The sequence below is a fragment of the Orycteropus afer genome, unplaced genomic scaffold, assembly GCF_000298275.1.
Source record: "Orycteropus afer afer isolate SDZICR_OR568_19922 unplaced genomic scaffold, OryAfe1.0 scaffold00020, whole genome shotgun sequence".
NCBI lineage: Eukaryota > Metazoa > Chordata > Mammalia > Tubulidentata > Orycteropodidae > Orycteropus > Orycteropus afer.
The window spans coordinates 10,677,452-10,705,233 of NW_006921607.1; the positions used below are offsets into that span (position 1 = coordinate 10,677,452).

At 46.8% G+C, this 27,782-nt stretch overlaps 1 protein-coding gene and 1 non-coding gene across 2 annotated transcripts; both read right to left on the reverse strand.

The window, feature by feature from the left end:
* Positions 1-1,165: 1,165 nt before the first annotated feature.
* On the reverse strand, positions 1,166-1,272 carry LOC122152221. Its single transcript, XR_006164459.1, has one exon. It is a non-coding gene; the product is annotated as a U6 spliceosomal RNA (small nuclear RNA).
* Positions 1,273-2,952: 1,680 nt separating this feature from the next.
* On the reverse strand, positions 2,953-27,481 carry GGT7 (gamma-glutamyltransferase 7). The gene is made up of 15 exons (XM_007934582.2): positions 27,313-27,481; positions 20,567-20,802; positions 20,057-20,208; positions 18,605-18,722; positions 16,811-16,878; positions 16,506-16,579; positions 16,022-16,218; positions 13,228-13,315; positions 11,606-11,733; positions 11,331-11,419; positions 8,496-8,645; positions 8,260-8,377; positions 7,371-7,508; positions 6,091-6,190; positions 2,953-3,116 (listed from the first exon to the last, which is right to left on the reverse strand). Exons 1-15 carry the CDS (start codon positions 27,479-27,481, stop codon positions 2,953-2,955), a joined length of 1,989 nt encoding a protein of 662 aa, XP_007932773.1.
* Between the last annotated feature and the right edge of the window lie 301 nt (positions 27,482-27,782).

Sequence of the window (27,782 nt, forward strand, 5' to 3'; positions counted from 1 at the left end):
CCCAACCTTCCTTCCGAGGAGTGTCTGGTGGGTTTGAACCGCCAGCCGTCTGGTTAGCAGGCAAGTGTCTTAGCCACTATGCTACCAGAGCTCCCTCCCAATGTAATAGTCAAGAAATTAAATGATGTATTACATCCCAATGTAATACATCATTTAATTTCTTGACTACTATTTGCACAGGCATTGATTGTGGATACAAGTAAAATGAAGTCTTTGACAACTTCAATATTTTCTCCATTTATCATAATGTTGCTTATTGGTCCAGTTGTGAGGATTTTTGTTTTATGTTGAGGTGCAATCCCTATTGAAGGCGATAAGTGCTTCAAGTCATCTTCACTTTCAACAAGCAAGGTTGTGTCATCTGCATATCACAGGTTGTTACTGAGTCGCCCTCCAATCCCTAACTGCATTCTTCTTCACATAGTCCAGCTTTTCTGATTATTTACTCAGCATAGAGATTGAACAAGTATGGTGAAAAGATACAACCCTGACACACACCCTTCTCTATTATACACCACACAGTATCCTGCTGTTCTGTTTAAATGAATGCCTCTTGGTCTATGTATACATTTCTTCATGAGCACAATTAAGTGTTCTGGAATTCCCATTCTCCATAAGATCATAAATTGTTGTGATCCACACAGTCGAATGCCTCTGCATAGTCACTAGTAAACATCTTTCTGGTATTCTTTTCTTTAAGCCATGATCCATCTGACATCTTTAATGAATCCCTTGTTCCATCCTCACTTCTGAATCCAGCCTGAATTTCTTTGTGGCAGCAGTTCCCCATCAATGTACTGCTGCAAACATTTTTGAATGATTTTCAGGAAAATTTTTCTTGTGTGTGATATTAAAGATATTGCCCGATAATTTCCACATTCTGTTGGATCACCTTTCTTTGGAATGGGCACAAATATGGATCTCTTCCAGTTGGTTGGCTAGGTAGCTGTCTTCCAAATTTCTTGGCATGAGTGAGCACCTCCTGTGCTGTATCCGTTTGCTGAAACATCTCAATGAATATTCTATCAATTCCTAGAGCCTTGCTTTTCACGAATTCCTTCAGTGAAGCTTGGACTTCTTCCTTCACTACTGTCGGTTCTTAATCATATGCTACCTCCTGGAATAGTTCAACATCGACCAATTATTTTTTTTGGACAGAGAAGTTAAAAATATGGAATGCTTCATGAATTTGAATGTCATCCTTGTGTGGGGGCCATGCTAATCTTCTCTGTATCGTTCCAATCTTGGTATATGTGCTGCTGAAGCGAGCACTCGACCAGTTCTTTCTGGTACAGTGACTTTGTGTATTTCTTCTATCTTCTCTTGATGCTTCCTGAATTGTTCAGTATTTTGTCCATAGAATCCTTCAATATCACAACTCAAGGCTTGACTATTTCTTCAATTCTCTTTTAGCTTGAGAAATGCCATGTGTATTTTTCTTCTTTTGTGTTCTAACTCCAGGTCTTTGCTCATTTCATTATACTTTGTCCTCTTTAGCAGCCCTTTGAAATTTCTGTTCACCTCTTTTACTTCATCATTTCTTTCACTCACTTTAGCTACTCTGTTTAAGAGCAAGTTTAAGAGTTTCTTTTGACATTCATTTTGGTCTTCTCTTCCTTTTCTGTCCTTTTAAGGACCTTTTGCTTTCTTTATGTATGATGTCATTGATGTCACTCAATAACTTGTCTGGTCTTTGGTCACTGGTGTTCAATGCTTCAAATTTATTCTTCAGATTATCTCTAAATTCAGTTGGGATATACTGAAAGTCATTATTTTGGCTGTCATGGGCATGTTTTAATTTACTTCAGTTTCAATTTAAATTTGCATATAAGCAAGTGATAGTCTGTTCCACAGTTGGCCCCTGGCCTTGTTCTGACTGATGATAATGAGCTTCTCCATCAGCTCCTTCCACAGATGTAGTGGCTTTGATTCCTGTGTATTCCATCTGGTGAGGTCCATGTGTATAGTCACTGTTGATGTTGCTGAAAAAAGGTATCTGCAATGAATAAGTTGTTGGTAATACAAAATTCTATCATGTGATCTGTATTACTAAGACCCTATTTTCCAACTACTGACACTTCTTCTTTGTTTATAGCTTTCACATTCCAATCACCAGTAATTATCAAAGCATCTTGTTTGCATGTTTGGTCAATTTCAGACTGCAGAAGTTGGTAAAAATGTTCAATTTCCAGTCTTGGATAGATGGCAGTTATTATTACTGCAACTCTGCAAAGCTGACTTTAGTTTGCCCTGGAGTCAGTGCTGCTGGAACGGGGTAGGCTGAGGTCAATTCTCCCAATCTCACTCCCAAAACAGCCGAACATAAATAAAGCCAGAGCCATGGTTAAGCAATATTCTTTAATTCTTCTTTGCAAATGGAAGCCCCTGAGCTGGTCCCCACCCCACCCCTACCCCACACCCTGGAGACCCACAGATGCAAGGTCCCCTGCTTTAACCTGGTAGGAGGAGGAGAGGAGCACCCCCTCCCCAGGATGGTCCATTAAAAAATTCCTAGTCATTTAAGAAATGAGGCTGGGGACAGGGGAAAGGAGCTGGAAGACAAGGCCCAGGTCAGGCCAGACTGGAGATATTGGGGTTGTTTGTGAGAACCCTCAAGAAGGGTTTGCAAGCACGTCCCTAAGCTCAGGGCCAGCATGGCTGAGGGAGGAGAGGAGACAGACAGTCTGACTCCTCAAGGTCCTGATTGCCTGGTCATGAACAGTGACACCACACCCACCACCACCACCACCACTACCACCACCACCACCACCACCACCACCACAGGCCTTGGGAGATTTTTCCAGTTATTCTGGGATAGGGTTTGCTAAGCATCCCCTTTGGCCCCTGACTTGGGGCATCCCTGGGGTCCCCCTGAGACCAAACCTGGGAGGAGGAGGGACTCTGGGAACATGCAAAGGGGGAGGAGCAGAGACCCTGCCCCACCCCACTGTTCTACACCATGGTGGCTCCGGCTGCATCTGGGCTCCGAGGGTCTTTCGCACCAATGATGAAGTTGTTGGTTCTCCGGGTGCCATGGACCCAGGACAAGACATCTACCTTCTCCACATGGTGGCCCCTGGCTTCCAGGAACTCAATGTCTTCCTCTGTGAACTCACCTGAAAACCAGCCCCCAACAAACATACATACATTCAGAGTGTTCAGAGCACCAGCTCAGGAATCCTATGATCTATTCCCTCCATTGAAGAGCTATTTGAACTTGGGCAAATCATTTCACTTCTCTGCATGTTTCCTTATGTAAAAAATAGATATTATAAGGGAATCTACTACATGGAGTTGTTGCAAAGATTAAAGGAAATAATGCCCCAAAAGCACTGAGCTCAGAGCCTGGCACACTCTATATATTGCAAAATGGGCTTTGAGGTCATTATCCCTACCTGCATAGGCCAAACTGCTATCATTTCTTGTCAGAACTACTGCAATAGCCTACTAACTAGTCTCCTTGCTTCTAGTTTTGCCTCACACAACAGCCAAAAGGATCTTTTTAAAACATAAGTCAGACCATGTCACTTTCCCCACTCCAAACCCTCCAACAGCTGTGATGCCTCTTAGAGTAAAACCAAAAGTCCTTACAAAGGCCTCTAAGGCCCAACATTATCTAGGTCCTTGCTACTCCTCCTCATTTTCTTCCACTCTATTCCTTGCTTAAACCTTCAAGTAGGCCAAACATGGTCTTGCCTCAGGGCCTTCGCACTTGCTGTTTTCTCTGCCTGGAATGCTCTACTTCTACATAGTTACAAAGCTGGCTCCCTTACTTCATTAGGGTCTTTGCTCAAAGGACACTCTTCATGGAGAATTTTCCTGACCAGTATCTAAAATAAAAAGCCCTGCTGTCGAGTCGGATTCAACTCATAGTGACCCCTCCTTGGGTTTCCAAGGCAATATCACTATGGAAGTAGATTGCCCAACCTTCCTTCCAAGGCCTGGCTGAAATAGCACCCAGTTATATTTACCCTGCTTTATTTTCTTTCAAAGCACTTACTACTACATATATATTTGCTTATTTATTTATTCTGCTCCCACACTAGAATATAAGCTTTTTGAAGGCAGAGATGTTGTCTTTATTATTGCTCCCTAGTGCCTAGAACAGGATCAGTACATAGTAAATTTTAAGCAAAATTTACTGGATATATGAACATACCCTTACCTCCTTGCATTAACACAGGTCCTCATAATTTCTCACCTGGGCCATAACTCTAGATGCTCCCCTCATTTCCCCAACTTAAGTTTTCCTCCCTTCAGTCCATCCCTATAAAACAAGTCAGATCATGTCCTCCCCTACTCAGCTGGATAAAGGCCATCCTTAACATGGACTTCCATTACAGGCCTTCTACACTCTCACCTCCCGCTGTTCCTCAACAAAGACCTTATCTTCTTATTTCCCCAAACAGGATGATTCTAGATGTTTTTGAGATAAAGACATAATATTGAATAGGATTAAATCACTAATTGGAAATGTATTCCCTTTGTGGTTAACATTTAATTTTTCTAATTATGACAAGAACAGAATCTCAGTCTTGTCTCTAACATTTCCTAATCTTCTTTAACAGAGAAAACAGTCTCAGAACCTTCCACAGTCAACAATACCTAACTAGAACCTACCAATACCTTATTTTTATAGCTATTTATCATTTGTTCTCGGCAAATACTAGTTTTTCCATTTGTTAATTATGATATGAATGAACATAACCTTTGAAATTAATTTAGGTTAAAAAGTAAGTCCATTTTAAATGACTCTGAGACTAGAAGAACTAGATAGTGCCAGGCAACCACTCAGAAAGGGTTCAGTATAGGAGATACTGGATAGAGTGGGATAAAAATGTAGAACAAAATATCCTAAAAAAAAGACCAGGGTTACTGGTGTGATAGAGACTGGTGAAACCCCTGAGACTATGGCCCCTAGTCAGGCCTGCAACTGGACTCACTCCTGTGGCTTCCAGCTAAACAAAAGAATTCCTACAAGGTGAGCAATTACACCAGGTAGATACACTCCTTAGAACAGTCAACCATGGGAAATCAGAAGGGCAGCATTTGCACAGATACCTCACAGGGCAGGAATGCATAAGAAAGAAGGAAACAGGGAAAGGGTAAACGCAGGGAGAAAATGAGGAGAGAGCCATGAGATGAAGAACTGAGTTTTTGGTATCAGCCAGGATTGGGTTCTAATCTCAGTCCTGCCATTTACTGGTTAATCTTCAACTAGTTTGTAACCTTTGTGAGCCTGTTTCTTTCTCTGTAAGATGGGACTAATAATACCAAGGACTGTGCTTCATTCAATTCCATGTCCCCTTTAACTAGCACAGTACACTGCCTGTTGCATAAAAACTCCTCAAAGTGCACACACTTTTTTATTTACAAAACTAAGCTGTGTTCGATTCATCTCAGAACCTGTCCTTTTTACAGGAAAGTCCATCTCCTCACCAGAGCCTCAAGGTTCAGGATCTGGCTCTGCCTGCCTCTCGGATCTCATCTTATTCTCTGTTTTGTACTCCTCCAACAAAACATGCCAAGCCCATTCCTGCCCTCAGGTCTTCACACCTGTTTCCTCAGCCTACAGAGCTCTATCCCAGTTCTTTCCATGGTGGACTCTTTCTCACTCTTCAGATCTCAGCTTACATATCATTGAAGAGAAGACTTCCCTGGCCATCCAGTCAGTCTTACATCACCCTGATTTAATGTTCTGCATAGCACTTACTCTGCCACTTGACATTTCTTTGGTTATTTTCTTGTCTGCCTATGAATGCAATCTGTCCAGCACCTGGCACACAATAGGTGTTTAATGCAGAGTATTGAATGAATGGAGGTTTGCAGAATGAACAACTCTATCTTATTTTATAGAAGAGAAAATCGAAGCTCAGAGTGGAGACATGGCTTTCCCAAGGTCACACAGCCAAAAAATGGTAGACTGCTGTAATTCCCAGCTCTTTCATTCCTCCAGTAGGAGTTCGTTGAAAGAAACCAAACTTGCACTGGAGGGAGTTGGTGCTGACTGAGGCAGTGATACTCATGGAATAAGCCACTTTCTCTGCCCATTCCTATGCCCACCCCATGGGGCCTTCACTCTGCACTCACTGTCCACCTGCAGGAGGTTGGACTGCAGGTCCGGGTGCAGGCGGCCACGGGCCAGGCTGTCACTCAAGTTCCGGTTCAAGGTCAGGACATTCAGCAGAACCTATGGGTAGCCAAGGGGCAGAAAAGTCAGGGCTGTCCCAGGGGCTCCTCAGCCCTCACCCCTGGCCGAGTCTTTAAAACCCTTGCAATAGGAGTATGATCTGAGCCTCTCAATAGCCCGAGACAGGCAGCCCTGTAATGGCTATCTATCCCCATTTCACAGAGGGGGAAAGTGAGGGCAGAGATGAAAACTGGCTCACTCCAGGGTTTAGGAGGAGCCCAGGGAGAGGCACAGTTAGCAGGGTCTCCTTCAATCCAGGCCAGGGCTCCCCCTCCTTTTCCCTTCCCAGGGCAGTGTTAATAGCTGGAGGTGGTCTTGGGTATGATGTGGTTACTTTTAACTTAGTGGTTAGGAGTATGGCTAGGTTCTGGAACCAAACTGCCCACCTGCTCTTACTAGTTGAAGGAACTTGACCTAATTTGTTAACCTCTCTGGGCCTCAGTTTCCTCATCTATAAAACAGGAATAAGGATTCCTCTAACAGTTGGGGAGATTAAAAGGTTAACACACATAAGGAGTTTAGCATAGTGCCTAGAACTTAGTAAGAACTCCATAACTATTAACTCTTGTTATTATTTCCATCTTACAGATGGGGAAACGGAGGTTTGGAGAGGTAAAGTGAATTCTCCGACATTACACAGCTGGAGATTGGCAGTGCTTGGGCTTGAATCCAGGGGTTTCTGATTCCAAAGGTCAAGCTAGTTAACCCACCACCTGCCATGTATGTATGTGTCTAGCACACGTATCAGGTGCTCAAGACATTAGAGGAACTGTCGTGAGATAGGAGGAAAGTAGAAGGCTTCTCCCTCCAAAATCCTCCAAAATCAGACTCTAAAGAGGGCTGGTTGTGTAGTCTGATGGTGGGCAGAGGGATGATGGGACTTGATGTTGACAGAGCCCAGGCAGTTCAGATGTTGTATTACATGTCAGCTCTACTCATGCTGTGATTTTTCCTGTAACCTGGAAAGACAGGGAGCTTTAGAGCTTCATTTTCACTAAGAAATTGAGAGAAGCCCACGTCCCCAGAACCCAGGACGGGCCTGACACAAAGCAGCTTCGCCTACGTTTGCTGCATGAGTGAAGGGGTGGGAACGAACCAGAGACCTGAGGGGCATCTGCAGCTCAGACTTCAGTCTGGCTTCTGGCTGCAAAAGGCCCACCCACAATGGAGGAAATCTTACCTGGGTCAGGCCACTGAGGCCTCTGGCAGCCCCATTAGCCCCCAGGGCGAGGTAGGTCCCACAGAGCCCCTCTGCTGGTCGGACCACAGTGGGTAGCAGGAAAGAGAGTGGCCGCTTCCCTGGCTGTACCGAATTCTCCTGTTGTCAAAGGACAGAGACCACAAGGGGAATGTGGGGAGGGGCAAGACAGGGAAAGGGCCACATTACCACGTTCCAACCTCCTACCCTCTTCTGTATCTTCCACAGGCCCAGTTTTCATGGGAGACTGGTCTCTTCCCAGGCTACAGTTTCTGAATGTGAAATGGGCAGGATCTTTCAATGACTGGATAAGAGGAAGTGATACATAAACCCACTGAGCTATGGGGCTGCCGTGGGCAGGGGAAGAGGGGACCAGGCCAAGAAAGATGGCAATGAGTGGTTGCTTTTAAGGGAAGGACAGTATTATCCCATCTGATAATTTCTGTCTTTGCCCTCCCAGGGTCCCAACTTGCAGGGTGCAAAGGTGCTAATTTCTAACTAGACAGTAATTTCTTGTCTTTTTCCTCCTTGGCTCCCCACTTGGTGCCCAGAAATAGAGCTTAACCCCATCAGCTCAGCATCACAAAGCAGCATGACCACTAGTGTTAAAAAGTGTCCAAAGCTTCATTAACAGCTGATACCTCCCTTCATCTACATAATGAGACACTGACAAACTGGGCTGATAGTTCTTTGGGCCTACCAGGCTCTGAGCCCCAGATTTAGTGGTGCTGGGGATGGAGTGGACACTTTGTTTGGGCTCCTTTTCCTTAAAATAATCTTTCCTAGAGGAATTAGAGAGGAAGGGGCTCCCACGCCGGCCACACCTCCTGCCTGGCCTCAGGGTCCAAGGGAGCTAGGAGGCAGATCCTACCAGGCTGGGTGCAGAGTGGTTAGCAGTCCTGTTGGGCCAAGAGAAGTCCAACATCTGACTGTTAAGTAGGATCCCCGAGGGAGTGATGAGGCCACTGCCAAAGGGCCGGTTCAGGGAGCTGTGGACCAAAGTGAGGCCAGGTAAGCCCTGAGCCCGCCCTCACCCCCAGCCAGCCCCACTTCCCCCTTCTGTCCAAATAATTCCTTGTATCAGGTTCTGAGTCTGAGCTGGCATACCTGACCATGGCCACAATGAAGTCGTCAGGGCCCATGATCAGCACCTGAGCAGCCGTGGTAGCTCCATCCAGCTCATAGACAGGCAGCAGTGGGGCAGGAGCTGCCCGGGAATCATTGATGTGGCCCCGGAGGTAGGCAGCCTCCACTTTGCTGAAAATACCAGGGATGGGGGGGTGATGAACAGACAACAAGCTATACTCACCTACCATACTTGGAATACATCTGTGGATTATTTGATTAACATCCCTCCCCCACTAGACTACTAAATCTATGAAGGCAGTATCTTACACGCACCTAATACACAAGGAAACCCTGGAAATAGTTATTGAACTGAATAAATGTATCTATGTGTTACTGAGATTCTCCTCTAGAGCCAACTGTTATTTAAGTTGACTTTATTTTTCTACAAAAGTACTTGGTGCACAGTGGGTGCTCAGAAACAAATTGTTTTGAACAAGCAAACTGAATTAATTGAGTCTAATGTTTGTGGTCTAGAACTAAAATGTTATTGAGAATTTACTTGTGGGAGGATTTTGTCTACTTGAGGATCTTTACTCACTATTAGAATTCTCTTTTGAAGGCACAGGAGGACTTGCACATAGTAGGCACTCAATAAATATTTGTTGCATGAATTAGCTGACTGAATTTAATACAAGTGTGTGTGTTTTAGAGCTACATTTATATGTATCTTGGTTAATTCATAAGCCTTTAGTCACTAGTACACAGACTTTTAATTTCAAGCACAGAGCCCAGCTCATAGTAAGTGTTCAAAAACTATTTGTTGAGAGACTATGGCCCCTAGTTATCCTTCAGGTCTGGAACTGAACTCACTTTCGTGGCTTCCAGCCAAACAACAGACAGGCATATAGGGTGAACATTTACATCAGGTAGACACACTCATTGGAGTGATTTGGGAGAACAGAAGGGCAGTATTTGCACAGGGAGATAGCTCAGGGGGCAGGAATGCATAGGAAAGGAGGACACAGGGAAGAGGTAAGTACAGAAAGGGCGTGGGAAGAGAGCTGTTACATTGTAGGGGATTGCAATCAATGTCCTGAAACAAAATGTGTATAAACTGCTATACAGAAAATGAATTTGCTGTGTAAACTTTTGCCCAAATTACAATAAAAATTAAAAAAACAAAACAAAACTATTTGTTGAAGGATAAATGGCAGTGTGGCATCACAGTCTCTATCCTGGTTCCTCCTTCAGCTCTCAGGATCATTGCACCATTTGCCTGGGCTTCCTCCCACTCCCTCGGCCCTGTCCATGGTCTTTCATGAAACCCAGAATTCAGTCTGGAAGTACTTCTAATACAGACCAATGATTTATTAATTACATTCCAAGACTCAATGGTGGAAAACAACATGCAGTTCTCCAGATTTTTTTTTTTTTTTTTTTTTCTTTTTCTTCCAAGTTTAACCGAGGGCTTCTTACCAGTACTGCTAACTGGGCTACTTGAATTGATTAAAGAATGACAGGTTACCAAAGACTACTTAAGACATTCATTCAGTTTTCAATCAAGAAGCCTGGTGACCACAAAGAACAGGTTCAGAGGGTTTTGTTTCAAGTAGGTTGGGAGAGAGGAGCTTGGTTGGTTGGCTTCAACCCTGTGGTCTTGACTGGTAGTTTTTGTTACTGCTCTTTTTGCTTCTTTAATGATACGTTGTTCATTTAGTCTCATCATTTCTAATTTAATTGGGAAGGGTTGTTGGAGTGACTATACATATTTACATTAACTATTACATTTTTTGGGGGAGGGGAGCTCTGGTGGTGTAGGGCCTAAGGCATTTATTTGACTGCTAACCAGAAGGCTGGCAATTCAAACCCACCAGCTACTCCGCGGAAGGAAGATGGGGCAATCTACTTCCGTAGTGGTACTGCCTCGGAAACCCAAGAAAGGGTCGCTGTGAGTTGGATCCGACTCCATAGCAGTGAGTTTGGCTTTTGGTTTTGTTACATATTTGGTTTCAGATTTTCCCTTAGCTAGTCCTTAAGTTAAGGAGCTCTGGTGGTGCAGTGGTTAAGGCATTCAGCTGCTAATCAAATGGTCATCGGTTCAAACCCACCAGCTGCTCTGCAAAGGAAAGATGAAGCAGTCTGTTTGCACAAAAATTTACAGCCTTGGAAACCCAATGGGGGTTGCTATGAGTCGGTACTGACTTGTTGGCAGTGAGTTTGGAGTCTTTAAGTTAGGTGCAGTGGCAGTTTTAATATTAACCATCCTTAACCCTATTGCCAGTTAATGATAACTGACATTTGTTGAACACTTATTATGTGCCAGTGGGCTAAGTGCTTTATATGTGTGATATCATTTACGCCTTACAGCAACCTCATGAGCTTGATACTGTCATTATTAGGAGACTTTGTAGAAACTGAGACTTAGTTTAAACCACTTGTCCAAGGTGGCACAGCTAGTGAGCACTGAAGCTAGGATTTGAATTGAGGCAGTCTGACCTGGAGCCCTCCGTCTTAACTACTGTGCCATGCTGCTAAAGTAGGTATGTTATAATCAAAGCCCCTGCCTCCAGCATTTCTTGGAGACTATATTTTATTGCTATTTCACTTTCTTTTTCCACTCAAAAAGAGGTACAGGTGAGCCCAGATAGGTGCCCTGTTTTGGTAAAAAAAAAAAAAGAACCATATGAAACACACTAACTCACTGTACAGATGGGAAGAAACAGGGTGCAATGAGAGTGCACACTGTGAGTGGGGTTAACTTGAAACTGACTGAAGTTTCAGGCCTTATTGCTACACCAGGTGCATTTGACCTGATCCTTTCCCAATACCCACCACCACCTCTACAGCCCCCTAAGTCCTGCCTAAGGGACCCACCTGAGCATGTCATCCATGCTCTCAGTGATGGTAGAATCGTAGGCAGGATCCCCCAGTCTGCTAGCCAGGGCTAATGCAATCTTCAGGGTCTGAAAACAGATCAGGGGTGTGACAGAAGCTGCCAGGCCTCTCCCAGCACCCACACCTAGTGAATCCTTGTGCATGAGAAAACTTGGAGGTGATTTAGTCCCTCCCCATGACAATACTCCATCCCCATCCACCCACCCATTCCCAGTGTCCCTAGACCCAGGGTAGGGTGGAGAGGTTGGCCTTACCTCTGCCACCCAGTGAAGAGCCTGTTCCCGGGATACCAGGCTGGTAAGGTTGAAGCCCTCCAAAATGTTGAGAGCACTGATGAGGGCAGGGCCTGTGTGTGGGGGTGGAGGACTGAGAACCAGGTGGCCTGAGAGGACAGGAAATAACCAGATGGCAGAGGAAGGGTCAAGGCAAAAGGACAGAACCATGTCCACATCCCACCATCTCACAGACTGAGACCACTGCTCTAAACTCCCTCAGCAGACAGGGAAACTGAAGCCTCAGGAGCCACAGGGATCCACTCAGGTTCACATGGTGAGTCAGGAACAAAGCCAGGACACAAACTCAGAATACTGGTGTTCAGTTTCCTTTGCCATAGGAGGAATCTGAGGCTCAAGAGGGACTGTGACTTGCCCAAGGTCACACTGCAGGTCATTGGCAGCACAGGGACAAGTGTCTAGATACCCATATTCCAGGTCCACCAGGTATCTCCTGATGGCTTCTCCCATAGGCCAAGATACAATCCAGGGCTCCTAATGGTCCCACTCACTTAATCCTCACAATGGGTAATTATCATCCCCATTTCACAGGTGAGAAAACTGAGGTACAGAGAAGTAACTGGTTCAAGTTTAGACAATTAAGTGGCAAGCAACAAGGGGAACCCAGAACTCCCAAGGTACTAACATTGCCAAGAAGCTCAGGCCAGGGAGGGGAAATAGGAAAAATCAAACACACAGTATCATCTCTACATCATATCATCAACTCTTCATGGGCACCCTGAAAGGTAGGCACTACTATTATCTCCAATTTAAGGAGAGAACCAAGGTTCAGAGTGGTAAGAGTCTCTCTGAATCAAGATCTCTGAATCAAATCCACATTGGCCTGATTCCAAAGCTGTATTCTTTCCTCTGCTCCATACACTGCCTGTGGAAGTGGAAGCAGGCTGGAGATTGAAGGCTAGACTCAGAGGCTGAACTAAGGCTGCCTCTCTTGGGAACTGAGATGGCCTGGCCTTTCTAGGGGGAAAAGGAGTGGGCCCTCTTCTGAGAATACAGGTCCCAGGAGAGAAGGGACTCCAGCCTGCTTGCCTCTGAATGACCCAGGAACAAACCACCTTGGGTTCAGTAAACATGGACCTCATCCATGCATGTTGCAAGCTTGGCACTTCAGGTTTCCTCCTTGGTTTTGTTGAGTTTGGGGATTAAATTTCTGTTCCCTCCCTAGGCCTCTATTTCCTTTTAGTATAGTGATGGAGCTGGTCTGTGACTGTCTGGAAGAGATCATTCTACCTGAAGCTTAGAGGAACTGTTTCTTATAAATTCTTCTTGGAGGTACATGGCAGTGAGAGTAAGGCTGGGACAACACAGAGCCCATATCAAGAAAACGTAGGACCAGAACCCTAGTCTCCAGACCTGAGTCTGTGACCTGACCCTCTGCATCCTAACTGCTTGGGACAACTGACTCTATGACTATTTCAGAAGAGGGGCTAGCTCTGGCTTGCTTCAACAGTTGGCTGCCCCAAGCAGCTCACTGTCTTAGTTCTCTCCTGTGAAGTAGGGAAGACTCTCTGGGCCAAAAGGATATGACCATGAACTGGGAGACTTCTCCTGAGTGGGGGTCTGGGAGCTGGGGGAGAGGTCACCTTTGTACATGCCACACACGGGCTTCTCCACAAGGGCGCTGTAGTTGCTGAAGTCCTCCTCAGTTATGACGCCCCCTGCGTGCTGAGCCTGGAGGGGAGAGAATGACCCCCACGTTTGTGAGTATGTGGGCTTGGTCTGTGATACATGTTGGAATCATAGTCAGATGAGCTGTTCACAATTTTAATGTCTTCTCTAACCCCCATCATGGCCTTTAGGAGATACCAAAACTGAATGATGCATTTCACTACAACTAGCTAAAGCCATTAAAAAACTATAAACCTTGAATGACCCTGGTAGGCTAGACCTTTAATGGATATAATTGAACATTCTTTACCAACCAGTGAACCAGTTTTGTACAAACCAATGGACTTATTCTATCCTATCCACAGTGCTAATTTTTAGTCCTAATTAGTATAACCATTATGAATCATTTCCTTTCTAGTACTTAAAACCTCTGACTTTTCCACCCTTAGTGAACAACATAATGAATTCTTGGCTGGTGTGTGTTCCTTTGCCTGGCAAGTTAGTAAGGCTCAACTTTGGGTCCTTTTTTGAAAAAAAAAAAAAACTGTGGTGGTTTTATTCTTTGGCCCTTAGAATCTCCCCACTACCTATAGGAGAAGGCATATGGCCCAGCTCAAGCCAATCAGCACATTTCTTTTCCATGACTATAATGATTGGTTTGTGAATTGTGTTGAGACCTACAACTCGACAATGAGATACAACCTTGAGGCTTTTGCTGGAATTATTGGGAATAAGAAATGATCCTTCCTTGGATGGTTTGCTGGAAGGGTGGCCTAAGACTGGCTGGTGAGGACCACTCTGTGGAAATGATCTAACAGAGAATGAAATCAAAGATAGAGCTGTGACCAAGTCCTCACAATGTGGATTGAGCCCCTGGACCCTGTACAGGATCTAAAACCAGTGCTCTCCTGGACCTTTCAATTTTCCAGTCTATTTGAGCCGGGCTTTGATCCACACCTTCTGTGCCCAGCACAGGGCTCTGTGAATGTTTCATTCCCATAACTGCAAAGCAGACGTAGATAACATTTCCATTGCACAGATGAGAGAAACACTGAATTGGTCTGCACACACTTATCTTGAACATAATTTTCTATCAAGAATTTGAAACTACTGACCACAGTTTTCGGAACTCATTACTGCCTTTGGGGTTGGCTGGTAAGCCCTTGTGTCAGTCACCTCAGTCCTGCCAATCACCAGTGAAGGAGGCATTTCCTTCAGTTCAGAGGACACCCAAAGGCAGAATGAGAAGCTGAGGCTGATCCCTGGCAGGGACAGGGCAGATCCCCTGCACAGCCTGGCACCAACCCTGTAGAGGCTAAAAGTACTTCTCTCAGGGCCAGAAACAGCACTCTGGAAATGTGAAGAGGGTCAACATGTCAAGATTTGGAACCAAAGAGACATTAACAGAATCTCAGTCTCACCACTCACAAGCAGCATGTTCTGAGCAAATTACTCAATCCCTTTGGGTACCCTCAGTTTTTTCACCTCTAAAACGAGTGATATGTAACTGGGAATGCAACACAGATGAAGAAGAATAAGAAAGCTCTTTTGCGTACAGATTTAAAATGATTTTCAGGATATTTTGTTAAATGAAAAAAGTTGGGTGCAGAAGTGTGTATCTACGTATGTAAAAAGCCAGAGGTATATAATATATCCACCACCCATCTGTCAGTTTGTTGTCCTGTGGTGTTGCTATGATGCTGGGAGCAGGGTCACCCATGGTAGACAGGTCTCAGCAGAGCTTCCAGACAAAGAGTAGGAAGAAATGCTTGGTGATCTCGACCAAACCCAAACACACTGCCATTGAGTCGATTCCGACTCATAGTGACTCCCTTTGGGTTTCCAAGGCAGTAAAGTTTTATGGAAGTAGATCACCCAGTCTTCCTTCCGTGGAGTGGCTGGTGGGTTTGAAACACCAACCTTCTGGTTAGTAAATGCCTCCTTCTGAAAATAAGCCAGTGAGAACCCTATGGACCACAACAGACTATTGTGTGATTGTGTGCTGGAAGATGAGCTCCCAAGGTTGGAAGGCACTCAAGATGCACAGTGGTAGCAACAGTGGGTTCAAGCATACCAATAATTATGAAGACCGTGCAAGAATGGGCAATATTTTGTTCTGTTATATGTAACGTTGCCATGAATCAAAGCCAACTCAATGGCAATTAGCAACATAGATATGTATGTTTGTGTGAGCAATGTCTTTGGAACAATGTACAAGAGACTAGTATCAATGGTTGACTCCAAGGAGGGGCACTGGCGGCTGAGCACAGGGGTGAGAAGACCTTTCTCTGAATGCCCTTTTGTACCTACCTACTGAATTTTAACCACATAAACGAATTCGCAATTCAAAACTAAATAAATCAAAATGTAAAAGTAAAATAAACTTTTCAAATATATCTATATATCTATATCTATATCTATATCTATAATCTCCCATTGCCACTGAGTCATTTTGACTCATGGCAACCCAAAAGGACAGAGTAGAACTGCCCCACAGGGTTTCTAGGTGGAATCTTCATGGGAGCCAATTACCAGGTCTTTTCTCCCAGGGCGACTGGTGGCTTTGAACTGCCCAACTTTCAGTAGCAGCCCAGAGCTTTACCGCTGCGCCACCAAGGTTCCATATGTAATGCAGGAGACAGACAGACAGACATGGAAGGAAGGGGACTATCCCTACAATAGGGTCATAAGAGCCGGTGGTTTCTCCAAGCGCCCGCGACCCCCGGCGGCGCTCGCGACCCCTGGCGGCGTTCCCGCCTGCGCGCTTACCTCTGCCACCATCTCCAGCGTGAGGTTGTTGCCGGCGTAGAAGTAGGCGGGACCGGAGGTTCCGAGAGCACTCAGTAGAGCCGCCAGATCGGGCCGACGCAGCAGGGAGTCGGGTAGAGGTGGGCGGCCAGAAGGCAGGAACGTCTCGCGGAAACGCTCGGACGCATTGGGAGGTGGCTGCTCCGCCAGGGCGCGGGCTGAGGGCAGGGACGGGAGGTTGGGCGAGGGGCGCGGGTACTAGACAGGATGACTGAGACGCGTGATTAAGTAGGATGGGTGAGGGCTCTGGCCCCCCAGGAGCCTGTTAGGGGGTGCATATGGGCCCCTAGCAGATCCCTCATTGGAGGCTGCCTCCAGAGAGTGTGGGATGGTATCGGGAGCAAACTGGAATGGAAGTCCTCTCTGGCTTGGGCCCCAAAGCTGTTGTTTCCCTCCCTTGTCCATTAACCGCGTGCCTTTTCCCCCACCCCCAATCCCCACTGACCTAGATCATGGGTCACGTTGAAACCATCTTGGGCCACAGCTGCAGCGAAAGCCAGGACTTGGGACCATGGCAGCCTGGGGAGGCCGGAGAGCAGGGGGTGGAGGGAGTCCTGGGGGAGGAGGAGGGGTCTTGGGGGGAGGGGGGTTCCTGGGAAGGAGAGTCCTGGCAAGGGAAGGGGATATTAGGAGGGAGGGGGAGATTGGGAAGGGAAGAATCCAGGAAGGTGGGAAAAGACCACCCAAGGAGGGGTGCAGGCAGGGCTAGGGTTGGGGGTGGTGGGGTTGGGTGTGGTTGGTGGTCTTTACCTGCCATAGAGCTGGTGAGCTTCATATAGCCCCTTCACCATTCCGGGGACCCCCACCAAGAGCCCAGGCTGGGCGAGGCGGGCAGACGAGGGAGAGAGGAGACCAGGTCACTGGAAGGGGGGGGCTGGGCTGAACTCCGCAGAGCCCCAAGCCAGGGATGGAGCTTGCACATGGGGAGAGACACAGGCCAAGTATCCCAAGGGAGGGACAAGCTCTCCCCAGCAGGCACCCCAAGGCTGGGAGTAGGTTATAGTCTCCCCTCATATGGTATTCCTTTCATCACATTTCCTGGACTTCTATTAACAAGTAGGTACCATCTCCCTGACTTCCTATCAACAAATATGGAAAGGCCTTTTTTTTTTTTTTCCTAGCATAGTTGAGGATTTATAAATTAAGCAAAACCTTTTTAAGAGTGAATTTAGATGGAAAACTATCTACAAGGGGTCATACCTACCTCTGCCTTTTTAAATGGTGGATAAGGAACTTCATGTAACCTTTTATCATTCCATCATTACCCTGAGCACTGCACTAAACTAAAAAACAAAACAAACAAGAAAAACCTCACTGCCATTGAGTCGATTCCGACTCACAGCAACCACCTTTGGGTTTCCAAGGCGGTACATCTTTATGGAAGTAGATTGCCCAGTCTTCCTTCTGTAGAGTGGCTGGTAGGTTTGAACCACCAACCTTCTGGTTAACAGTTAAATGCCTTAGGCACTATGCCACTACACTAAGTACCCTATTTTAAGTTCTTGTGTCTGTTTTTCTATTTCCTTCTTTGCTTTCAGCTGATATAAGTTTGTTTCTAGCATTTGCTCTCTAATCTTCTAGTATTTTGTGAGCTAGAAAAGTTAGAGGAAACAGGCTCAGAATGAGATGTATGAATGAGATGTGTGAACTTTCGTGCAGCAACTTTGTGACATCTTGGGCAGCCCAATGGCCTTTTTTTTTCCTTCCTAAGTACCAGAAAAGGAGTTCTGGTGGTGCTGTGGTTAAGGCATTGGGCTGCTAACCAAAAGGTAGGCAGTTCAAACCCACCAGCTGCTCTATAGAAAGATGATGTGGCAATCTACCTGTGTAGAGACTTACAGCCTTGGAAATCTGATGGTGGTTGCTATGAGTTGGAATCGACTCGATGGCAGTGGATTTGGTTTGCTTTGGTTTATGTGCCAGATAGCCAAGGCTGCCAGAGATGTAAGGTGTTGATGTAGTGCTTGTTATCAATCACCCAGATTTTTTAGTTCATTCTTTTATTTTGGGGCTGCTTGTCTCCTTAATAGTCTAAAAATGTCCTCTTTTCCCCACTCCTGTGGTTAAGTACTAGGCTGCTACCCAAAAGGTCAGCAGTTTGAACCCACCAGCCATTCATTCTGCAGAGGAAAGATGTGGCAGTCTGGTTCCATAAAGATTTACAAAACCTCTATGGGAGAGTTCTACCCTGTCTGATAGGGTTGCTACGAGTAGTAACTGACTCGAGGGCAGTAGATTTTGGTGGATGGTGGAATAGTGGCTAAGCATTCAACTGCTAACCAAAAGGATGGTGGTTCGAACCCACCAGCTGCTCCAAAGGAGAAAGATGTGGCAGCCTGCTTCCTTAAAGATTTATAGCCTTGCAAACCTTATGGGGCAATTCTGCTCTGTCCTATAAGGTTGCTATGAGTCGGAATCAGCTGAATGGTACACAACAACAACATAGTAAATACTCAGCAAATTAATGTTTGGCTTAGCAGAAGGAATGTGAAAGGAGACCCCTCCCTACCCCCTAGGATGCCCTGTTCCCACCAGGGTCCCCACCTTGGTCTCCCAGGATCTCTGCAGGGCCTCTTCTCTGAGGGCCCCTGGTGCAGACTCTCGGAAATCAATCAGTCGGCTCTTGTTTCGCCGGATGTCATGGACCAGCATCACGCCCCCTCTGGGAGAGAAAGAGGAGGGTGATAACCTGCCATCCTGCAACCCCCAATGGCAAGAGCTGTAGGCTCAGTCTGTCATCAGGGATCAGGTGTCTGTGCCCCCTCCCCAGCAGGGATTCAGAGACTCAGCGACCCTACTAGGGGTGTAGCGTGAAGCCGAGGGGGTTGGGGATCCTGGGTCCATGGGCCTCTTCCAGTCTGTCATTGGAGATTTTAATCCCTGATTAGGGAAAACCCAGAGACTGGCAGAGCAGGATGTTCTGCCCCTCACCCCCACCCAAAGCTGGGCCCCTGCCAGTTTCCTGCACCTGCCTTCTGTGTGTGACCCTCTCCCAGGACTGGATTATGTAAGGACAGATTGGGCAAAACTAAAAGGGGAGTTTCTTGATAGGATCTGGAGGGCTGGTTTTGTAGGAAACAAGATGTGAACTTTGTCAGCTTGTTCTTTTCCTATGGCTTGTTTTCACCTAAAATAACTAAACTCAGCGCCATCAAGTCGGATCCGACTCATAGCGACCCTTCCTTGGGTTTCTGAGACAGTATTACTACAGTAAATTGCCCAACCTTCCTTCCGAGGAGTGGCTGGTGGGTTTGAACCACCAACCTTCTGGTTAGCAGTCAAACGCCTCAGGCACTATGCCACCAGAGTTCCTTTCATGTAAGATAGGGGCTGCAAATTCAAATACTTGCAGCTAAGTAACAGAATGAGGAAAGCAGGACAAGTATATCTATACTATGGGACTGGTAGGAACTACGGCAAAGTAGACAGCACTTTTCCTCAGGGAAAGCAACTTCTACTCAGCTCCAGATAACTGAAGCCATGTAGGAATGTGAGTCCTTATCAGATCTCCTGATTGTTCAAGAGATGTTGGAAATTTGGATTTTTTTTGTGTGTAAAACTTCACTTTTTAACAGTTACAACAAATTTTAAAAAGTAAGTGTGCAAACTAAAACAATCTCTGTTTAGGTGTGGCTCATGGGTGACCACTCTGTAACCTCAGCTTTAAGAGTTCTTAACCTGGGCTCTGGTACTGTATACAGAAAACTACGTGAATTTTTGGAGAGCACAGGGTCCATAGTTTTCATCAGAAACCAGGCATTTGTGATGGTTCCCAGTAAAGAAGCTTCTAGTAACACCACCAGATCTTCCATCCAGTAGCTTAGTTCCTCTGACTCCATCCAGGGAGAATAGGGTGCAATTGGGAGCAGAAAGAAAATGTGCAATGAATTGGCCTCTCTACCCAAATTGAAAAATCCTCAGTGAAGCACAGAGAACAGGAGGCAAAAAGTAGGTCTAAGTGACCCCACTCTTCACAGCTGCATGGTCCTTACTTACCCGCCCAGGCCAGAGCTGTGTGGGGCTACGATTCCCAAACACAGGGCAGCTGCCACAGCCGCATCCACAGACGATCCCTGCTTACTGAGCACTTCAATGCCCAGCGATGTGCAGCGGGCGGCATCGGTCACCACTGCACCCTGTTGGAAGATCTGAGGGGAAAGAGGACTAGGTGGGGGCAGTAGGAACCTCCTGACTCCCTAAGGCCCTTCCACTAACTCCAGAACCTCCACAGAGGTTGGAGGTGGGAGAGTACTGCCCTCTTGTCCCTTTGACTCTCCCCTAAGACCCCATCTCAGCTGCCCCAAGTATCTCCTTCCTGATCTCGACGCTTCCTTGCCCCAGAGAAGCGTCCTTTCGGACTCGCGCTCCCACACCACTACCCACTCCCCTTTCCATTTCCTGGCCCCCTCCCACCATTCGGTTCATTCCTCAATTCGCAGTCTTCTCACGGTCTCCCAGGCCCCTCTCCTCCGCGGTTCCCTCCCTCTGCCCCTCAGTCCTCCTCACCTGGGGGTCCCCGAAGTAAATCTGCATGATGAGCGCCACAGTGACGCCCGTGGCGAAGGTGAGGCAGGCCGTGACGATGACGGTGAGCCCGTCCTGGCGGCAGGAGCATTCGGCTGCTGCAGCCGAGAACGGGTCCTTGCGCGTCTCCCTCAGCGGCGACCCGTCCGGGCTGCCCATCTCCGACGACGACGACGGCAATCGCTGCAGCCGGGCCGACTTTAAAAAGGAGTCCGGGTCTGCAGGCGGCGGGGGGCAGGTCGGTTTGGGAGCCCCCTACTGGCCCCTGTTTGCTATTCAGGCGGCGCTATTCCGCGCGCCCCTCCTACCGCGCCAAACCCCACTACCAGCACTGCTCACCTTTAAGGGTGTCCTCAGGCACCCCAAGGTGGGCGGAGGTGGCGATCCCCAACTGGGAAGAGAGAGACTCCCCCTCCCCACAGCTGAGCTAGATTCCCGCCAGGCTGATATCTTGGCCAAATTTCCCTGGACCCAGGACTGAGAACACTTCCTGGAGAGGCTGGAGGGGTGGCGGTTTGGTTCTCCCCGGAAACCAGATCCTGACGGAGCTGGGGCCCAGCCTTCTGTGCAAGGCGGCAGCTACTAAACTGAGTGGACAAACTCCGGCTTCTATTATCCATTCATTCATTCAACAAATAAGGAGGGAGGGTCTGCTATGTGTCTGGTTCTATGCTAGGCGCTAAGGGAAGGTGCAGATAATTTCTGTCCTCAGAGTTTACAGACCAGTGGAAGAAAAAGACAATAAGTAACAAACAAAACTACTGCCCTAGAGTCGTATCTGACTCATAGCGACCCCTCCTTGGATTTCTGAGGCGGTATCACTATGGAAGTAGATTGCCCAACCTTCCTTCAGAGGGGTGGCTGGTAGATTTGAACCGCCAGACTTCTGGTTAGCAGTCAAATGCCTTAGGCACAAGTTGTGGCAAGTGTTATGAAGAAAAGGAAGGATGAAATTATAGCAAATAATCTTAGCAAGGGAAATCAGAGAAGGCCTCTCTGTGAAGGGAACTTTGAAGCTGAGAACAGGGATAAGATGGACCCAGCCATATGTAGAACAAGGGATGGATGTGTGTGTGTGTGTGTGTGTAGTGTTCCAGAAAGTGGGAACAGCAGGTGCAAAGGCCTTAATGTGGGAATGACCATGGTGTATTAGAATAATCAAGGCCTGGGTAGCCTGTGTGCAGGGTCAAGGGGTAAGAGTAGTAGAGGTGGAGGCTAGATACACTGGGCTATTTGGACCTAGTGAAGAGCTTGGATTCTACACAGAGTGATGGGAGGCCACTGGAGAGTCTGAAGCAAGAAAGTGAAGCCATCTGTTTTGTGTTTTAAAAAGATCCCTCTGACTGTTCTCTGGAGAATGGAAGCAGCGGAAAGCTGAAAGCCATATTCAGTTACTGGGTGACTGACTATGGGCAATCTATGAGCCTCATCTTCTCTTACCTAATAATGGGGCTAACCACTAACTGGCGGGATGGGTCCAAGGATTCCAAGAGATGATGTATACTAGGTACCCTGTAGGTGTTCACTCAAAGTTATTTCCATTCCTTTCCCACCGTGGACAGGGCCAGGACCCTCTTCCATCCCAGGGTTCCCTTCTCTGGGTGCTATTAGCTTTGAACGCAGGTCCCTAATTGGCCTAAAAGTCCTGGGTGTTTGTGAACAGTAAAGAAATAGCCTGGTACCTTAATACATTGCTGTACTCACAATCTTTAAAAAGTTCATTTATTCAGTAAATATTTTTTGAGTGCCTACTACTCTGCACTAGGAGTATAACCTTCTTAAAAGTTTGTCTGATAATATTAAAAACTGACTATGTTATATTTTTCTGTTTACATACTATCGTGGCATATCAATGCCAACATGATAGAATCCAAGCTTCTTGGCCTGGGTTTCAAGACCCACCGTGATTCCTACCGTCTTCTGTACATATAAATAAGAAGCTGCATATATAGATTAAAATGCTGATCTATGCAAAACATTTTAAGAAATTATTTATGGGAAAAAGATACTGAAGGTGTGAATGAGATGGGATGAAAGCATTTTTTTTGTTGTTTGGTATGTTTACCATATATATATTTGATTTTTTTAAAAAAATTAATAATTTTTTTAAATAAAAAAGACAAAAAGTTTCCCCCTTGAATGGGAGGAGATAGGAAGAAGAACGGGTGTTTTACTTTTCTTTACTGTTAGTTTTTTATTTGCTTTTAAATTTTTATCTTTAAAAAGAGATTTCTTTTCTGGGAGCCTCCCTCGATTGATCATACTTGTTTCTAACCCTCTGCAGCAGAGTCTATAAATAAAACTGGAATTCATTCAATAAACAGATATTGAATACCCGCTGTGGGCACAGAACTCTTCCGGCCCCTAGAGGTTTCAAAAGAAATGCAAGGACGGGCCGTGAACATACATTTATTGATGCTAACTATATACCAGGCACTCTTGTAAAGTTAGTTTGGGGCCACTTCCTCAATGAAGTGGTCCCATAACTTTATGAGATAGGCCTACTGTCCCCACTTTACAGATGAGGAAACTGAGCCTGAAAAAGGTGATAATGTCTGCTCAAGGTCATAATGTAAATAAGGGTCAGAACCAAGATTCTGCATGACTCAAAAGACTCTTTCCCATTGTTCTATACAGCATCAGGAGCCTTTCCCACCCTCAAAAACCAATCTTACACACTAACTCAAGTTGGAATTTCCTAGTACTTGTCCTTAAATCTGTTTTCTCCAATCAAAGCTGAGGAGTCATAAGGTAAGATGCCCCCATCAGACCTAGATCATTCGAGGCAATTTCAACCATTCAGTAAATCAATAAATTATTCATTTATTCAATAATATTTACAGCATACCTATTATGTGTACTGTGCAAGAGCTGGGACAATACCAATGCATAAAAGCAACAGCAGGACACTGGAAGAAGGTTAGTCTTGGACCAGGAGAAATAAGTCTTTTTGGAGAAAGATCATGAATTTAATGTTGGCTACTCTGAATTTTTGGGAAACCAGGAGGAGCTGTCTGGAGGCAATTAGCCTAATAGACATCTTATTTTTATCCGCTTAGACAACATTCCCTATCCTTATGAAAACAATACCTTAGTTTTCTTTTAGGGGTCACCCTCTCCCCTCTTAGCCAACGGTCTCATCCTTGAGCAGAGTAGGAATATTACTCAGATCTGGTGAATCAGAACAGGAGTCCCTATACAGCGATTAGGAGCTCTGGTGGCATAGCGCCTAAGGCATTTGACTGCTAACCAGAAGGCCCAGCCATTTAAACTCACCAGCCACTCCTTGGAAGGAAGGTTGGATAATCTATTTCCGTAGTGATACCGCCTCAGAAACCCAAGGAGGAGTTGTGAGGAGTTGGATACGACTCAACGGCAGTGAGTCCACAGTGATTGGTTCACAAACAGGCATCTGATTAAACCAGATCAATGAGACTCAAACCTTGTACTTCTGCTGGAACTGTCAGGAAAGAGGCTCTCTTTCTCTCAAGGTTGCTAGGCTGGTAGGATATAAGCTTATAGCTGTTGGAGGCATCTTGCCCCCGTACCATGAGAGGCTTTCTGAAGATGAAGCCAATAAAAAAGAAGGCAGAGAAAAAGATGGAGAGAAGCCAATTCTTTTTAGGCACCTGGATCCAGCTAAGGAGTCCATGAGCGATCCAAATGTTAAGTGCTCAGCTGCTAACCAAAAGGTTGGTGGTTCATATCCACTCACAGGCTCCTTGGAAAAAAGCCCCAGCAATCTCTTTCTGAAAGATCACGTGGTGGTTGTTGTTGTTATGTGCCGTGGAGTCAGACCTGACTCATAGAGACCCCTCCTTGGGTTTCCATCATAGCCATTGAAAACCTTATGGAGTACAGTTCTACTCTGAAACACATAGGTCTCCGCGAGTTGAAATCAGCTTGATCGTAACTGGTTGTTGGTTTTTTTTGGGGGGATCCAGCTATGCCTGAAACCTGACATCCTTGGACTTTTCAGTTATGCTGCTCAATAAAATTATCTTCTTAAATTTAGCTCAGTTTTAGCTGAGTTTATAACAACAACAACAAACAAACAAACAAAAAACCAACACCAAAACCAAACCAAACCAAATCCTGAGCAGTGCTGACTCCATAGGTCCAGAGCTCAGCAGAGGGATTTTGGACGGTAGTTGAATTTATCCCTGGCTTACTTGCTCCCTTAAGAGGAGAATCACTAAAGATTTCTAAACCAGGAGTGACACGATCAGAAGTGCAGAATGATGGATGGGATTGGGGTGAATGGGAAGAGGCAGGAGACAGGAATAGTAGCTATGGGCTTATGAGGTAATACAGGGGAGAAAAGGATCGTGGCTTAGTCTACAGTGGTAGTGACAAGAATGGTGAGGGAGAAACAGACATGGAAAACATGTAGAGTGAAACAGATCACCATTAGGAAGCGGGAGCAAGAGGGGAAGTCGAGGATGGCTCTCGGACTTCTGTGGATGAATGACAGTATCACTGGGAATTATACTGGGGGAAGAGCAGGAGTAAAAGATGATGACTTCAGCATAGGACATACTGAAGGTGAGGCGCTTATAGGACATTTAGAGACAGAAGCTTAGAAGAAACAGTAATTCATGGGACAGGAGCTCAGGAAAGAGGAAAAAAGGTTAGTGTTTCCCTAACCTTAGAGCAGTAACCAAACAACCCATCTAACCCATAGGGCCTGATGTGTGCCTAGCACTTAATCCTGCAGAGCAGCAGGCTAGGGGCTAGCAGGGCACAAGGTCCTGGCTAAGAGGACAGGGCAGGGCCACTAGGTGGCACCATCAGGTTGGGTACACAGGAATGGTGTTATTAGCCAGCAGGCTGGTGGAGGTAGATCAAGGAGCCTTGGGGCTTAGCAGTAGGGCTGGGAGACAAGGTACTGAAATGATTACACAGGTATGATAGCAAGGTCCTTGGAACCTACAAGGCAGGTCCCTTGGATCTTTGGTGTGCAACCTTGGCAGAAGGTGCAGGTTTCTAGAAGTTCAGGTGACCTGGGTCTCCAATGGATTTCTATACAAATGAAAGCCGAGTCTGTATTGAACTCCTCAAGGTATTCCCTGAGGCTTGGGAAATCTCTCCCCTGCCATTCTTTCATCCTGCAATCTTCTCCCTCTTTCATTTATTCATTCAACAATTATTTCTTGAGAGTCCACCACATGGTAGGCACTGTGCTGAATGCTGGAGAAAGAGGGATGAACAAAACAGTCATGATCCCTGCCTTCATGGGGCTTACAGACAGACAGACATAATCACAGAAATAAATAATCACAGGTTGTGACAAATGCTAAGGTATTTACAGGGGGGCAGGAGAAAATGTATCAGGGGTTTCCAATCTCTAGGTTAGGAGAGACAAGTATTCCCTGTTGAGCTGGAAGAGGACACAAGGCCTAGGACAGGGCAGTTTTGCCCACTGTCACACAGTGAGTCAGGCAGTGTTGGGACCAGAAGAGCAATCCTGATCCCTGACCCTTAAAGGACCTGATATCAGGCTGGTATCTATCAGGGTATATTTTCTTCCTCCTCTCCCTGCCACCTCCTGACTCCCTCTAAAAAACAAGTTTAGATCTGCAGCCCTGATTTTGATGCCTATAAGCCCCACACTCTATCGTTACCCTCACCCACCCCAGGTAGGGTGCAATAAAGTTGGTAGGGCTGCTGCTCCTCCTGTGAAGGGGGAGAGAATCTGGGGCTGTCAGACTGGGAGCAGCTGATAAAGGCCAAGCCAGAAAGGGCTGGGCAGAGATCTGCTAGGCCAGTAAGGGATAGCACTCAAGTGCAGGCAATGGGAGAGTGAGCGACTGAGACAGAAGGATGCTCTAATGCCAGGAAGTGACGTTGAGGGGAAGAGGGATGGGGATGAAGGATGGAGAATGGAGGAGAGGATGGAGCTGAGCCACATGGATAGGAAGGAGAGCACTAGGGAAGGGATGCTCAAAGAGCTCTAGGCTCCCAGGTCTCCCCTAAACCCCGCGTCCTTTCTCCCTACCCCTTCTCACACTAGCAATCCTTGAAGATGGCTGAGAACACAGTAAAATCCTCAAGCCTGCTTCCGGGGTGGGGGGGGGGCAGGGTACCTTACCAACATCCCAGCGTGGTCCATAGCTCCGGGAAGGGTGAGGTAATCCAAAAGAGAGCGATGGCACCCAGCTCTCTAGTCCCCAAGGACTTTGAGAGGTCATGCAGTCCATCCCTCTGTCTCCTTATACCCAGCACTCCAGACAGCAGGCAACTGTGTTCTTTTCATCCCCTCCTTGGACATGAAGAGATTCTCAGCTTCTCCTCTCCCCACAATCCCTGGCTGTGGGGAAGTTCTTCTCAAGACCTAGCCTCTATCCCTTCTGCTGCAGTTTCTGACTTGATTTCTCTTATCCTCCTCTCCATGGCTAGAAAAAGGTCTCTTCTGTGTAATAACAGCTGCTTATTGGGATCTCCTGTCCAACATTCCTTCCCTTTTCAGTTGGTTCTCCCCAAGAGGTAATCTCAATCCCTCCTACTGCAGTCCCTGGCATCGTTGTCCCTTTTCGCATCCTAAGCCTCCAAGACAAAAATGCACCCCCACCCCACCCCCACAGATACTCAACAGAGACAAGGATGGAGAAGGGAGAAGTGCCGGATAAGGGGGATCAATTAGGGGTATGGAGGCTGGAGGAGGATGCAGATGACAGAGAACCAGGGACATCCCGAGGCGGGGCAGGGACGGGGCCAGCGGGCCTCACCGGTCTCGGGGTCTCCCAAGAAGGCATCCTCATCCTTCCGGCCCCGCAGCGGGGCAGCGGGCGCCGGCTCGTCTTCGGGCAGCCGCGGGAAGCTGGTGATACTCATGTAGTCTACGGGCGAGTAGGCGCCCAGGGCGCTCTCCTGGCTGGCCTCGTTCTCCGCCGCCATCCTCGCCCGCGCCCCCCAGCAGCGCAGCGCCTGCCGGAAGTGGATGCGGCTGGAGGAGGGCGGGGGGCAGGGGGCGGGGCCTGAGGGTCTGGACAGCCGCGAGGGGGCGTCTCACCCCCGCCCTTGGCAATGTCCGGGTCTGACCCGTGCTCGCCTGCTTAGCGCGGTTGGCCTGCAGTGGGCACGCAGGTGGGGGTAAGGGTAGATGGAAGCTGATCCCGACTGCGCGGGGAGGCGGGTGGACGTGCTGCAAGCGGAACCACAGTGGCTCCGGGCACTTTATGCAGCCTAGGGGCCAAGC

What these genes read in the sequence shown, in the direction of transcription:
- GGT7 (XM_007934582.2), bottom strand. Translation starts at nt 27,481, where the DNA reads ATGGCGGCGGAGAACGAGGCCAGCCAGGAGAGCGCCCTGGGCGCCTAC. An exon ending in CACAGCTCTGGCCTGGGCGG is followed by an intron (nt 18,723 to 20,056) that starts GTAAGTAAGGAC and finishes TTTCTCTCCCAG; the next exon opens with AGGGGGCGTGATGCTGGTCC. An exon ending in CAACGTGACCCATGATCTAG is followed by an intron (nt 16,219 to 16,505) that starts GTCAGTGGGGAT and finishes CCCTGCCCTCAG; the next exon opens with CCCGCGCCCTGGCGGAGCAG.